Below are 14,191 nucleotides of genomic sequence, written 5' to 3' on the forward strand. Positions count from 1 at the left end.
AATTTGCTCATCAACACGGATCTCTTTTAGAGTTATGTGGAATTAATTAATTAATTCAGTATTTAAGATAAAAGTCCATAACCTTTTCCTATATAGATATGTATTAACAGCTATAATTAATAACATTGTAATATTTATAAACAAGTAAATATGAACATTATTAAGATATAAATATCTATTATTCTGTTTAGGAGTATATAATGTCTAAAGATCTATGCTTATAATGAAGAGGTAATTGTTTAGTTAACGATGCATACAACATAGAAATGCACATCTGAACTTGTTGTCTGTCTATTAGACAGAAATAGATGTAATAAGCCCAATTTAAGAATATTTTTATTAATGTATAAATTCTGTTAGATTGACTCAGTAGACGGTTGATACAGTATTAATTGTGTTATAATATGTTTTAATCACAAATAATATTTCTTTAATATGTGCGGCATACAAATTAGATATTTCAGCCTATTAAATAGACTCAGCTGCTACAAGTAAATTCATTAGAAAGGGTATAAATATGTGATTGGAGAGAGGGGAGGTATTCGTCTTCAGGAAGTCTCCGGTTGCCAAGGAGACGAAACGCGTTGACGCCCACTTTCTATGTCCAGTTGTTCGTAATCAACCCGCTGATTGAACCCGCACACGGCTTCTCACTAGTGATGAGCGGGTTCGGTTTCTCGGAAACCGAACCCCCCCGAACTTCACGCTTTTTACACGGGTCCGAGGCAGACTCGGATCTTCCCGCCTTGCTCGGCTAACCCGAGCGCGCCCGAACGTCATCATCCCGCTGTCGGATTCTCGCGAGGCTCGGATTCTATCGCAAGACTCGGATTCTATATAAGGAGCCGCGCGTCGCCGCCATTTTCACACATGCATTGAGATTGATAGGGAGAGGACGTGGCTGGCGTCCTCTCCGTTTAGAATAGAAATAGATAGTGAGAGTGAGACACTTGATTTACTGGAGCTTAGGAGTACTCAGAGAGTGCAGAGTTTACTAGTGACTGACCAGTGACCACCAGTGCAGTTTTATTATTATTTAATATAATCCGTTCTCTGCCTGAAAAAAAACGATACACAGTGACACAGTATACCATATCTGTGCTCAGCCTCAGTGTGCTGCATCATCTATGTATATCTGACTGTGCTGAGTGCTCACTGCTCACACAGCTTAATTGTGGGGGAGACTGGGGAGCAGTTATAGCAGGAGTACATATATTTAACAGTGCACACTTTTGCTGCCAGAGTGCCACTGCCAGTGTGACTGACCAGTGACCAGTGACCACCAGTATATTATGATTGTCTGCCTGAAAAAGTTAAACACTCGTCGTGTGGTGTTTTTATTCTATAAACGCATTCTGCTGACAGTGTCCAGCAGGTCCGTCATTATATAATATATACCTGTCCTGCAGTAGTGATATATATATATATTTTTTTATATCATTATCATCCAGTCTATACTAGCAGCAGACGCAGTACGGTAGTCCACGGCTGTAGCTACCTCTGTGTCGGCAGTCGCTCGTCCATAATTGTATACCTACCTGTGGTGGTTTTTTTTTTTTTTCTATCTTCTTCATACTAGTAGTTAACTTTAGGAGTCTGCAGTGCTGTGAGTGTCCAGCAGGTCCGTCATTATATAATATATACCTGTCCGGCTGCAGTATTGATATATATATATTTTTTATATCATTATCATCCAGTCTATACTAGCAGCAGACGCAGTACGGTAGTCCACGGCTGTAGCTACCTCTGTGTCGGCAGTCGCTCGTCCATAATTGTATACCTACCTGTGGTGGTTTTTTTTTTTTTTCTATCTTCTTCATACTAGTAGTTAACTTTAGGAGTCTGCAGTGCTGACAGTGTCCAGCTGGTCCGTCATTATATAATATATACCTGTCCGGCTGCAGTATTGATATATATATATTTTTTATATCATTATCATCCAGTCTATACTAGCAGCAGACGCAGTACGGTAGTCCACGGCTGTAGCTACCTCTGTGTCGGCAGTCGCTCGTCCATCCATAATTGTATACCACCTACCTGTGGTGTTTTGTTTTTTTCTATCTTCTTGATACTAGTAGCTTACTTTAGGAGTCTGCAGTGCTGACAGTGTCCAGCAGGTCCGTCATTATATAATATATACCTGTCCAGCTGCAGTAGTGATATATATATATATTTTTATATCATTATCATCCAGTCTATATTAGCAGCAGACGCAGTACGGTAGTCAACGGCTGTAGCTACCTCTGTGTCGGCAGTCGCTCGTCCATCCATAATTGTATACCACCTACCTGTTGTGTTTTTTTTTTTCTATCTTCTTGATACTAGTAGCTTACTTTAGGAGTCTGCAGTGCTGACAGTGTCCAGCAGGTCCGTCATTATATAATATATACCTGTCCGGCTGCAGTAGTGATATATATATATTTTTTATATCATTATCATCCAGTCTATATTAGCAGCAGACGCAGTACGGTAGTCCACGGCTGTAGCTACCTCTGTGTCGGCAGTCGCTCGTCCATCCATAATTGTATACCACCTACCTGTGGTGTTTTTTTTTTCTATCTTCTTGATACTAGTAGCTTACTTTAGGAGTCTGCAGTGATGACAGTGTCCAGCAGGTCCGTCATTATATAATATATACCTGTCCGGCTGCAGTAGTGATATATATATATTTTTTATATCATTATCATCCAGTCTATATTAGCAGCAGACGCAGTACGGTAGTCACAGTCGTGTGGCAGACCCTGTCACTGAAATGATGGGTTGGTTAAAGTGTGCATGTCCTGTTTATACAACATAAGGGTGGGTGGGAGGGCCCAAGGACAATTCCATCTTGCACCTCTTTTTTCTTTCATTTTTCTTTGCGTCATGTGCTGTTTGGGGAGTAGTTTTTGGAAGGGCCATCCTGCGTGACACTGCAGTGACACTCCTAGATGGGCCAGGTGTTTGTGTCGGCCACTTGGGTCGCTTATCTTAGTCACACAGCTACCTCATTGCGCCTCTTTTTTTCTTTGCGTCATGTGCTGTTTGGGGGGTGTTTTTTGGAAGGGCCATCCTGCGTGACACTGCAGTGCCACTCCTAGATGGGCCAGGTGTTTGTGTCTGCCACTTGGTTCGCTTATCTTAGTCACACAGCTACCTCATTGCGCCTCTTTTTTTCTTTGCGTCATGTGCTGTTTGGGGGGTGTTTTTTGGAAGGGCCATCCTGCGTGACACTGCAGTGACACTCCTAGATGGGCCAGGTGTTTGTGTCGGCCACTAGGGTCGCTTATCTTAGTCACACAGCTACCTCATTGTGCCTCTTTTTTTTCTTCTTTGCGTCATGTGCTGTTTGGGGAGTAGTTTTTTGAAGGGCCATCCTGCGTGACACTGCAGTGCCACTCCTAGATGGGCCAGGTGTTTGTGTCGGCCACTTGGGTCGCTGAGCTTAGTCATCCAGCGACCTCGGTGCAAATTTTAGGACTAAAAATAATATTGTGAGGTGTGAGGTGTTCAGAATAGACTGAAAATGAGTGGAAATTATGGTTATTGAGGTTAATAATACTTTGGGATCAAAATTACCCCCAAATTCTATGATTTCAGCTGTTTTTTAGGGTTTTTTGAAAAAAACACCCGAATCCAAAACACACCCGAATCCGACAAAAAAAATTCGGTGAGGTTTTGCCAAAACGCGTTCGAACCCAAAACACGGCCGCCGAACCGAACCCAAAACCAAAACACAAAACCCGAAAAATTTCCGGTGCTCATCACTACTTCTCACAGCTACAACTTACCACGGTCTGGTAAACGCCGGGCGCTTCAGCCGGCGGCTTTCAGCTGGAGCACTGCTTTCGATCCCTGTACTGTGCTGCTGACGTCCAGGACTCCGTTCACCCGCACTGAGTGACTGCTGCTGGCCTCCGCAGTGAGGTCTAACACCCGTGACGAGGAGTGAGTTATTTGGAGTTCTACATACAGGTTATTAAAGATCATCATTTGCTCGGAGCAGAGCCGTGTAAAATATACAGCATTTTTCAAATCAACTGCAATTAGTTCAAACAAGTATATACCCATTTATGTGCACAGATATCTAAACGGACCCTGTTTTTCTAATTTCTCAGGAACCAGTACATGGGTAAATATACACCAATATTTATAGAAGTTCTTCAATACTAGGCTGTGATTATTCCTTGCGGGACATTTAAATAAACACTGGGATGCCAGTGTATGCTAATTTTATACAGTAACTATAACAAAGCAATCCTAATATATTGTATGCCATATCAATTTTTATTAATACTCAATAATCATTTGTGGCTAACTATATGCTGCTTGTTCGTTTAAATTGTGTCATTTTTTAATGATCATTGGATATAAATTTATTTATTCGTATCTGGTAGTTCTACTGAGTCAATTATTCTACATGACAGACTGCACACTATAGTTTAATTTGATACAGTGTACATATAGCGCGGAGTATACACTTTTCTTTTTGTTTTCTGTACAGTTGGCAACTTAGCTAGTTGTCTTACTCAGCTGCTTTTGATGCACTATTAATTAATTATTAACTAATTGCAGCGCCGGAAGAATAACAGCTAGGGACAATTGTCCTGTTCTGTTTATTCCCACAAACTTTTTTACTCAGAAACTAGCACCCAAATACGAATTAATAGTGAATGCCCGTATTCTATGAAATAACAGCCGCGTTTGACCGATGGTCTATTCATTCGTATTTGTGAACGTTGTCATTCAAACCATTACGAATTGTCCAAACACTGCCGAGATTGGTGCTTAGTGAATTCCCGGATTGGGACTTAGGAAAAAAAAAAATCGGGCAAACTCTGATTTTTAGTAAATACTGGCCCTGGTTTGATGACGACTATTACAAACAGTGGACAGGGACAGCTATGGGGACCAGGTTCGCCCCAAGCTATGCCAACCTATTCATGAGTAAGTGGGAGGAGGACAACATCTGGCAGGGGCATGGCTTTGGGGAGAACCTGGTCCTCTGGCGACGATACATAGACAATGTAATATTTATATGGAGTGGGACACAACAGGACTTGGAAGAATTCATAACACACATGAACAATAACAACCAAAATCTACAATTCACAACCAAATTCAGCAAATATAGATTGGAGTTCCTTGATTTGGATATACACATAGTCAACAACAAAATAGAAACCAAGACATTTCACAAGAAAGTAGATGTTAACAGTTACATTTTATCTACCAGCAGCCATCATCCGAACTGGCTGAAAAGCATTCCCATAGGACAGTTCACACGTTTAAGAAGAAACTGTAGTCATATTAGTCAATATATGGAACAGGGACAAGATTTGAAAAAGAAATTTCTGGATAAGAAATATGACAAACAAATTGTGGACAGAGCATACACAAGAATGGAGGAGGCAAATAGACAGGAATTACTGGAATACAAGACTTGGGATACACAAAAACAAGGTAATGACATATACTTCGTGACACAATACAATACAGCAGCAGGAAAAATAAAACAAAGCATTCAAAAACACTGCACCATCTTGATGCAGGACGAAACATTAGCGAAAATTCTACCATCTCACCCAAAAGTAGTGTATAGGAAGGCACCAGATCTGAAGAAAAAACTAGTTCACAATCACATACCACCCTCTGAAACTCAACAAACAAAAATAGATGGCGGTACAAAGAGACAGGGATTCCACCACCGTGGAACATGTTTAGGATGCAGGATCACCAACTCACGATCAACCAAAAGCATCATCGACTTCACATCTAACAGCACAGGACATAAGCATAAAATTAGAGAAGAACTGTCATGTCACACGAAAGGCGTCATATATCTCATTACTTGTTCATGCGGGCTCCAGTATGTTGGCCGCACAATCAGAACACTGAAAGTCAGAATATCAGAACATGTACAGAACATCAAACGAGGTTATGACAAACACAGTGTATCACTGCATTTCAAAGAAAAACATAATCAAGACCCCAGACATATGAAATTCATGGCTATACAACAAGTAACAAATAATTGGAGAGGGGGTGATTTCTTGAAAAAAATCAACAGGGAAGAACTGAAATGGATCTTTACATTAAAAACCCTCTCACCTAGAGGCTTAAACATAGATTACAACTATACTTCCATCATGTAACTACACTCAGAAGAAAACCAACCAAATATACATACAACATAAATGCCACACACAGAGTAATTAATATATAAAAAAGAATGGGTGTCTTTAATTGACACACCAATACTTTCAACCTATGTGACACACATAAACCTTTGGTCCGTACATTACCATATCAACACAGGAAAACAGAGGTGATCTTAACCCTTTAGTTCCATGCATATCATCATGGTAAAATACACTTCGTCACAATCTTTCATCTACTGCATCCTACTACAGATATCGCAAGAAACACATAAATGTGATAAAGAAAATAAAAATAAATATAAACATACTAGACATATATCCATAGGTACTGATAACTTTTTACCAACTTTTAACCCCTTCCAATCCCATCTGCTAATTTCTCCAAAAAGAGAGAACAATTCTCTCCTCACCACTCTCCCTCCCATCTCTCTCTTCAATTTGATCTTATTATTCATCCTCCATTCATACTATCTATCTATTTTCCAAAAAACAATTACTCCACATGACTTTCTTTTTTTGGTTTACAATACTGCTTTACATCAGTTTCCTTTTATTGATAAACCCCATCATCTCAACAATTGCAATCCGTCATTTAAGCCCTCACGATACACTGCACTCACCATTAAATCATTAATCCCATTCACAACAAATGGTTAACAATCACAGACATACAGACACATATCCACGGACAACTGCTTGATTGACAGATTACTCCTCCAATGACTAAGGAGTCTGCATTCCCATGACAGCCAATTACAGACACATAGACACAGATTGACAAATCAACTGATTGACAGATGACTCCACCAATGACAGACGGAGTTGAACTCACATACAGCCAATCAATACATACAGGGATGTTAAAAAGCATCCAAGGACTTATGGCAGGTAATCCTTGACAAAGACATTATTGCTGAAACACGTTGGACACTGCTGGACACTGCAACACAATTATTTACCACACTTTACAGCTCTCTCCCCCGGCTGGAGAACGAGGACTGCCCGTGAGATCCCGCACCACGTGACGCATCACGTGACGCGGCTACCAGGAAGTGACCAACAGGACCCTAAGCAAGCGAGTGCAGCGGCTGCTGCACTGCACGGTGTTCGAGACACCACGGACTGGTAGACAACAGCACTGGAGGATACAGGCACGGAAGCTGAGCCGGCACAGGCGCGCTGAACGCACCCCCGGCGGTAAGTAAAAGAACCAAGCCCGTAACCTGTTTTCCTCATAGTGGTGCACATAGACATCAGCAATACAAGGGTCAGACTAGCGGGCCACCGCAAGAGTCTCATACCCCACGAACACTGATAAACTATTATACTCCTACTAAATACATAGGTCATATCCACCTATGGTAAAGATGCCCTAACAGGAACACCTGACATTCACCCATCAGGGGTCAATCCAGATCAGGGTATACCGTTTAGGAGGGTATACTGTACAAAGGGTGGTCTGCATGACACACCTGATAGAGACTTTTTTACCAACAAATAAATATCAGATCTCAAATCAGTACAAACATAGTCCTCATTTCTTTAATCATTTCACACACAGTCATTGACTAAATCAATATTCCTCCCCCCCTCCCCCCTCCTCTCAGCCTTCAAATCTTCATACACATCCTCACATCTGAGTGCGCTGACCATATCCAATTCATGACATCACACACGGCCATTGTGAAGCAAAACATGGTGACAGTATGCCTGCCTTCGCAGATAGGCTATGCAGGCAGGGGGTCACCCTTGTTTTGCGTTGTCAGTGATGCAATCTGTGATCACATCGCTGGTGTCCATTAGCATGCTGGGTGGCCTTGCACTATGCTGGGTGACCCCCAACATGCGATGGTCAGCAGTTGCAGTTTTGCTTAATTAGTAAAACTGCAACTGAAGCTGAATAGGGTCCTTAGTGATGCACTATTAAGACTGTGGATTTTAAGTGTTTGCAGAATTAAATCTGCAATAGCTCCCCCTAATTATTTCTAACATTTACAAATTGCTAAATTTGTACTATAATGTCATATTAATTGTTTACGCAAAGCACATAACGCAAAAGGAATGGAACAAACTACATTAATTTTGCGTTATGTGCTTTGCGTAAACAATGAATGTGACATTGTAGTACAAATTTTCCAATTTGTTAATTGTTATAAACAATTAGGGAGAGCCATTGCAGACTTAATTCTGCATACATCAAAAAACCACAGTCTTCCAATAAGTGATTGTCGTGGACAATGCTACGACATTGGTTCTAACATGAGTGGATCATACAAGGGTGCCCAAGCTCGAATTTTACTAGCTAATCCGCTGGCTATTTTTTCTCCCTGTGCCTGTCACAGTATGAATATGTGGTGTCCATGTAGCGGAATCTTGTTCTGAGGTTGTCACATTTTATGGTGTAGTACAAATACTGTACAATATAGTTAGTGGGAGTCCACAGCAGTGGGAGATTTTGAAAGAAAATGTTTGTGCAGAGTCTGGTGTTGCATCTATAATGATGGAAAATTCTGTGCCATTTCTCTTTCCTTTACAATGCTGTTAAAAACATGTTCGCAGAATATGAAATAAATTTATTTTGAATTTCGCCTTTTTATTCCATCTGTGCCTGTTTCACATTTCGCAAATGTTCAGCGAGCAATGGGTCTAAGTGGCTTACAACTTCTAACATTCCTAAAAAATTGCCATTTCTTGGATGTCCAGTTAGGTTGCTTGATCCTCTAAAAGCGAAACCACAGTTGTATTTCATTCTGCATTTTTTTTCCACAGTGCACTATCAACTGTGATATTTTTATCTAGATTATTTCCCAAATTTTTCCACTCTACATAACATGTTCTGTGATTGTTACTACTTTCATGGTCAGATATTTTGTTGTAGAGATTTCTTTAACCTTTAGAAGGTCCCCAACTAGCTTCTATTGTGAAAACTGTCAAATGTGTTTGTGTGGGTTTGCAGAATAAACAGCAGGGAAAACAAAACAAAGCTTTCTTAAAATTGCTCTAAACTAACCAATCATGGGGAAGTGATTCTTTATTCTGCAAAAAATATTTTAGAATGTAAGTAGGAAATTGGATGCCACCTTTATCAGCAAGGAAAAAATGTTGGGTATGGTTCTGGTCCTCGTCGAATTGCATCTTCTAATTCAGATGCTGAGGAACCGTCCTATATTGAAACTGAGTAGGTTCAACATTAGATGCCACCTTTGAGGTTGATGTGGAACAAACCTCAAGACCACCAGCTTCAGGCACATAACTTGAGTGTGGTTCTGATATTAGTGTAATGTCTGTGCCAGAAGTACAAGTTTACATGAACCACTACCGCCACCACCATCATCATCATCATCATCATCATCATCAACAATAACAGCTACATTTTCATTCACTTTATCAATGTTAAGTTCACTTGTTTTTATTGATAAACGATCCACCTCTTTCTGACTTTCGTGCTCAGACACTTAGAGAGGAAACAGTAAATCCTACACTTTCAAGAGTTCTCCAGCCTTCAGCACTTATTTTTTCTCTTGCTTTTTTTCCTTTACATTTTTGGACAACAGATTTATGATTTATATATATATATATTAAGAAGACAAAAGACGTGGCACTCACGGCACAATTGCAAAAGATCACAAGGACATCAGTCGCTGAGGTAATGCTACTGATGTGCTTGTGATCTTTTGCAATTGTGCCGTGAGTGCCACGTCTTTTGTTTTCTGTGTTGTATTCTCACGGAGGCACCGGCATTATCTATATCAAAGCATTGTGGAGTGCCTATCCTTGCATTTATATATATATTAATATATATATACTACGAATTCAGCACTCACCTAATAACATTTCAAACTATAATTCATCTGAATTCAGGTAATGTTAGTTCCAAAATATTGCAATAGTTTGTTAAGCTGACAAGCCACTTCATGTCCATTCCCTATTGGTTAGTCCCTACGCTGACTGTCAAAAATATGAGCATTGCTCTCCGGCAATTTTTGTAATTTAAATACACAGTATGCTTCTATCATGGGTTTACACCCTGTTTCACACTTTTAAAGAGACAGGAACTACACCCAAGCATATCAGTTAATGAACACCTGGGGAATTTCTTAACATTTAATTTACATATGGACAATAGGGGTGCAAGAAAGAGTGCGACCACAAACATTTTATATAAACAATAGGCAAGAACCCACAGCACTCATACATCCGCGGTGCCAGTGGTATTGTCACCACACAATTTAAATAAAAAAAATCATACAAATTCAGCACTCACCTAATATTAACACTTCAAACTGTAATGCATCTGAATTCAGGGAATGTTAGTTCCAAAATATTGCAATAGTTTGTTAAGCTTAAAATATTAGTTCCAAACTATTGCTTTGGTTTGAGCTGCGACACAAGACACAAGGTTTTTAACCCAGGCTATGCCCAACCAGCTGCATGAATGCTCTACTCCTCCTAGTCCCCGTCCAGCACCCAGAGACTGATTCTGAAGAGGATGTCCAGAGCTGGCTGCACAGAAACTCACAATGATGTCATCATCTTGTGAGAGTGACCGTCCTTAGCTACGGTGCAGTCGATGGAGGTCACAGCCATCCCAAGTGTGTAATGTTCTCTATCTCACTCTAATTTCCTGCCAGGTCAGAGCAGGTAGATCACGGCTTCCCCTCACGGCCATTACACTTCGCCTCACATCAGTCATACTGGCCCAACATCAGGTGTAAGATGGTAAGGCTGATGGAGAAATAGTCACACACTGAAGTGCATAGTGCGATCAGATTTCAGTATCTAAAGAACACATCAGCAGCTGAGAATCATCGCCAACCTGTTGAGGTGTACAGTGATAACATTATGTCATGGATACAAGTCTGGATTTACTGCACTGCCTTTGGTAACTGAAGTACAGATGAATAAGATGAGCAGCAATCTGGCCGGCCAAGGATGTCCACCACAGATGAAGGTCTGACCACCGCATTGAAGGTCTGATTCAGGAGGACAGACACATTTGAGTAAGTGATATTGCTGATGAACTGAACATCTCAGTTGGTGCTGTGCACAACATCATTCATGAGCAACAAGGGTACAGGCACTAGTTGAAACTAATTTCTTCTATACTAGGATAGATGCCTTAGTCACTGTATCGTAAGAACAAATGCTTAGACAAGTATGGAGACTACAGATGTGTCCTTCTATGTTGTTGCCGGCAGTGCATATGTGTTCTGGAAAGGAAAATGGGACTGATCCAGGGGAGAAAAATGGGACTATACAGGTTAGGAAGATGGGGCTGTTCCGTTGGAGGAAGACAGGGTTGGTCCTGGGAAGGAAGCTTAGGCTGATCCTGAAGGAGAAAGACAGGGTTTTTCTTGGGGAATAAGATGTGGCTGGACCTGGAGAGATGATGGAACTGGTCCATGTGAGGAATATGGGGATGGTCCTGGGGATGAAGATAGGGATAGACCAGGGGAGGAAAATGAGGCTCTTTCTGGGGAAGAATATAGGGATATTCATGGGAAGGAAGATGGGGAAGGTTATAGTCCTGCTCTTGGCCCTGCTCCTCCTTCCTGCCATCATCAATAACAAGATTCAAGTCCTCCATGTTGGTATAAAAAATGCTAATGTTTTATTGCTAAATATTGTGTAACCCTATATATCACAAATCCAGTAATCAGTATTCACGTTACATTAACATCCATCTATAGTATATACTGTGTCCCTCTCTCACCAGTGTTTACATAGAATTACAAGATAAAGACTAATATAAATAGCTGCAAGGAATGATCACACTGTGTGTACTGTATCCGCATAACAATTATGTGACAGAAAGATTTATACAGTACACAGTAGTCTGTCCATAACAGCCTAGACACACATTCTTCCCACCAAGACCCCTTCATTCTTTTTGGATAATATTAATACATTGAAGGCTACTCTGGTCACTGGTGTTGAAGGAAGGGGTCTTACTGGTGGGAAGAAACTGCATATGATGTGACATTTGATATTCTAATTCTTGTGAGTTTTCCCACATTTGTGGTTATACCCCTAAAATATACAAAACAGATTTGGTGATGGCTGACTCATTATCCACCATCTTTGTGGGATGCATCATCATCAACTTACTCCCCTATGAACCTTATTCAGGTTGGATCGCTTACGCAATCCAACTCGCAGTTTCCCAATGTTTGAAAAACTGCGCACGTTCAGAACCCATTCTGCACATGTGCAGAACGGGTTCTGCAATTGCATCTCAGATACAAAATCACCTGAGCCTGATTGACAGGCAGAGGCATTCGCAAGGAGGGACAGGGGCGGTGGCGGCTGACGTTGGCATTGCTAGCCTCTCTGTGACTGCAAGTCTGAGTAATGTCAAACGTACTCAGACTGTGGTCGCAGATGAACATCGCGACTGATGGTTCATCCCGAAGTGTGAGAGGATCGCAGTTTTTAGAATTTGCAAAGGGAGGAGGTATGCAGGGAGGAGGTGGTAAACAGGGAGGAGGTGGTATACAGGGAGGAGGAGGTATGCAGGGAGGAGGTGGTATACAGGGAGGAGGTGGTATACAGGGAGGAGGAGGTATGCAGGGAGGAGGTGGTATACAGGGAGGAGGTGGTATGCAGGGAGGAGGTGGTATACAGGGAGGAGGTGGTGTGCAGGGAGGAGGTGGTATACAGGGAGTAGGTGGAATGCAGGGAGGAGGTGGTATACAGGGAGGAGATGGTATGCAGAAGGAGGTGGTATGCAGGGAGGAGGTGGTTTACAGGGAGGAGGTGGTGTGCAGGGAGGAGGTGGTATGCAGGGAGGAGGTGGTATGCAGGGAGGAGGTGGTATGCAGGGAGGAGGTGGTATACAGGGAGGAGGTGGTGTGCAGGGAGGAGGTGGTATAAATGTTGTGCAGGGGGAAGGTGGTATGCAGGGAGGAGGCAATATGCAGGGAGGTGGTGGTGTGCAGGAAGGAGGTGGTATGCAGGGAGGAGGCGGTATGCAGGGAGGAGGTGGTATGCAGGGAGGAGGCGGTATGCAGGGAGGAGGTGGTGTAAAGGGAGGAGGTGGTATGCAGGGAGGAGGTGGTATACAGGGAGGAGGTGGTATGCAGGGAGTAGATGGTATGCAGGGAGGAGGTGGTATGCAAGAAGGAGGTGGTATACAGGGAGGAGGTGGTATGCAGGGAGGAGGCGGTATGCAGGGAGGAGGCGGTATGCAGGGAGGAGGTGGTATATAGGGAGGAGGTGGTGTGCAGGGAGGAGGCGGTATGCAGGGAGGAGGCAGTAGGCAGGGAGGAGGTGGTATACAGGGAGGAGGTGGTGTGCAGGGAGGAGGCGGTATGCAGGGAGGAGGCGGTATGCAGGGAGGAGGTGGTATACAGGGAGGAGGTGGTGTGCAGGGTGGAGGTAGTATGCAGGGAGGAGGTGGTATGCAGGGAGGAGGTGGTATGCAGGGAGGAGGTGGTATACAGGGAGGAGGTGGTGTGCAGGGAGGTGGTGGTGTGCAGGGAGGAGGTGGTATGCAGGGAGGAGGTGGTTTACAAGGAGGAGGTGGTATGCAGGGAGGAGGTGGTATGCAGGGAGGAGGTGGTATACAGGGAGGAGGTGGTATACAGGGAGGAGATGGTATACAGGGAGGAGGTGGTGTGCAGGGAGGAGGTGGTATACAGGGAGGAGGTGGTGTGCAGGGAGGAGGTGGTATACAGGGAGGAGGTGGTGTGCAGGGAGGAGGTGGTATACAGGGAGGAGGTGGTATGCAGCGAGGAGGTGATATACAGGGAGGAGGTGGTATACAGGGAGGAGGTGGTGTGCAGGGAGGAGGTGGTATACAGGGTGGATGTGGTGTGCAGGAAGAAGATGGTGTGGTGGCAGGAGGTGGCATGCAGGGAGGAGGTGGTATACAGGGAGGAGGTGGTATACAGGGAGGAGATGGTGTGCAGGAAGGAGGTGAGATGCAGGGAGGAGGCGGTTTGCCGGGAGGAGGTATGCAGGGAGGAGGTGGTATACAGGGAGGATGTGGTGTGCAGGAAGGAGATGGTGTGGTGGCAGGAGGTGGCATGCAGGGAGGAGGTGGTATACAG

At 42.9% G+C, this 14,191-nt stretch overlaps 1 protein-coding gene across 1 annotated transcript; it reads right to left on the bottom strand.

Annotated features, from left to right (window-relative positions):
- Positions 1-12,679: 12,679 nt before the first annotated feature.
- On the bottom strand, positions 12,680-13,857 carry LOC134943888 (basic proline-rich protein-like; the record flags this gene model as incomplete). The annotated part of the gene is made up of 2 exons (XM_063932459.1): positions 12,680-12,830; positions 12,872-13,857. Coding segments are annotated over 2 exons (1,137 nt in total), but the record flags the coding sequence as incomplete, so codon positions are not given.
- Between the last annotated feature and the right edge of the window lie 334 nt (positions 13,858-14,191).

This window comes from Pseudophryne corroboree, chromosome 7 (assembly GCF_028390025.1).
Source record: "Pseudophryne corroboree isolate aPseCor3 chromosome 7, aPseCor3.hap2, whole genome shotgun sequence".
Taxonomy (NCBI): Eukaryota; Metazoa; Chordata; class Amphibia; order Anura; family Myobatrachidae; genus Pseudophryne; species Pseudophryne corroboree.